Here is a 1,564-nt window from a genome sequence, read left to right as displayed (position 1 = left end):
GGACCCTGTTGGGACCCAGAGGTCATGCTGGAGAGTACAGCATTATAGAAAGTCAGTTCTCCTATCCTCATTGTAATGGGCCAGGTCTGGCCTTTGGTTGTAGGTCTGGCTTTAGGTCTCCTGGATTAGCCCTATTTCCCTTCATGTCTGAGCCAGTCTGGTTTGTAGGGACTGAATTTTGATTCACTGTGGTTCTCTCTTCAGTGTTTCTGGAAGCCAAGAATGCCCATGCAGTTCTGAAAAGGTTCCCTCGTGCCAATGAGTTCCTGGAGGAGCTACGTCAGGGCACCATCGAGCGGGAGTGCATGGAAGAGATCTGCAGCTATGAAGAAGTCAAGGAAGTATTTGAGAACAAAGAAAAAACGGCACGTACTGCCCTGGCACTGGGTTTTGGGAGGAGGTACAGCCTTGGGAATAATAAGAACAGGTCTGAAACAAGGGAAGAACACCATCCCAGGCTACATCCTGCCTGTTGGAGCCTGAAAGGAGCACTGGGGTGTCCCTCTAGGTCTGTTGCATGATTTGTGTGAACTTTCTGATTTGGGAGCTTTGCTTTTAATACTTGCTGGATTCCCCATGCTCTCTGAGAGCTCTCTCAGGCCAGTAAGATGACTCAGGGTGGAGAAGGAATCACAAGCCTGTCCTTGGTATATGACTTGCTGGAGGTCTCAGATGTCCAAAGCATGGATACTGGGTGAGCATTGCCTTGCTTGTCTTCCTCAGGAGTAAGTGGCCCTTCTTCTTTTGCAGATGGAGTTTTGGAAGGGTTACCCAAATGCAGTCTACTCAGTCCGAGATCCTGCACAGAGCTCAGATGCCATGTATGTGGTGGTGCCCCTTCTGGGGGTAGTCTTGCTGATTGTCATTGCCTTGTTCATCATCTGGAGGTGCCAGCTGCAGAAAGCAACTCGCCACCACCCCTCCTATGCTCAGAACCGGTACCTAGCTAGTCGCACTGGACACAACCTCCCCCGAGTCATGGTATACAGAGGCACTGTGCATAGCCAGGGAGAGTCCTCTGGGCACCGGGAGGCAGGAAATAACCCACAGATAGTCCTGGGGCCCAGCCGGGGAGGCAGAACCACTGTCCGGCTGGAGAGTACCCTCTACCTCCCTGAGCTCTCTCTCTCCAGATTGTCCAGTGCTACACCTCCCCCCTCCTACGAGGAGGTGACTGCACCCCAGGAAGGCAGCAGTGAGGAGGCCAGTGTCTCTTACAGTGATCCTCCCCCAAAGTATGAAGAGATTGTGGCAGGCAGCCCCAGTGCAGACAAGTAGCTGAACACAGACCCTGGCCTGTATAAAAACCTCTTCCAGAGGTAGCCTGCTTCTTTTTGGACTTCTGAAAGACTGTGCCACCACAAAACAGCCTTAGCCTCCTTGTTGCCAAATAATTCCCTAACCGTGGATTTGTAGGAAGTCAGTTGGTAGAGACAGTCAGTGTGTGTGTGTGTGTGTGTGTGTGTGTGTGTGTGTGTGTGTGTGTGTGGGGGCATAGGACAAGTGCATGATCCCCCTGGGAAAAATTACAGACCTAAGAGCCCCAGTCTTCCACACACACCCC

General features: G+C 51.9%; 1 protein-coding gene across 1 annotated transcript; it reads left to right on the top strand.

Annotated features, from left to right (window-relative positions):
* Positions 1 to 210: 210 nt before the first annotated feature.
* On the top strand, positions 211 to 1,284 carry Prrg3 (proline rich and Gla domain 3). Its single transcript, XM_035450075.1, has 2 exons — positions 211 to 365; positions 751 to 1,284. Exons 1-2 carry the CDS (start codon positions 306 to 308, stop codon positions 1,276 to 1,278), a joined length of 588 nt encoding a protein of 195 aa, XP_035305966.1. The 5' UTR covers positions 211 to 305; the 3' UTR covers positions 1,279 to 1,284.
* The last annotated feature ends 280 nt before the right edge of the window (positions 1,285 to 1,564 follow it).

Source organism: Cricetulus griseus, chromosome X (assembly GCF_003668045.3).
Source record: "Cricetulus griseus strain 17A/GY chromosome X, alternate assembly CriGri-PICRH-1.0, whole genome shotgun sequence".
Taxonomy (NCBI): Eukaryota; Metazoa; Chordata; class Mammalia; order Rodentia; family Cricetidae; genus Cricetulus; species Cricetulus griseus.
The sequence above is the reverse complement of the archived record's forward strand: the minus strand, read 5'-3'. Positions and strand labels throughout refer to the sequence as shown.

What these genes read in the sequence shown, in the direction of transcription:
- Prrg3 (XM_035450075.1), top strand. Translation starts at nt 306, where the DNA reads ATGGAAGAGATCTGCAGCTATGAAGAAGTCAAGGAAGTATTTGAGAAC. An exon ending in TTGAGAACAAAGAAAAAACG is followed by an intron (nt 366 to 750) that starts GCACGTACTGCC and finishes CTTCTTTTGCAG; the next exon opens with ATGGAGTTTTGGAAGGGTTA.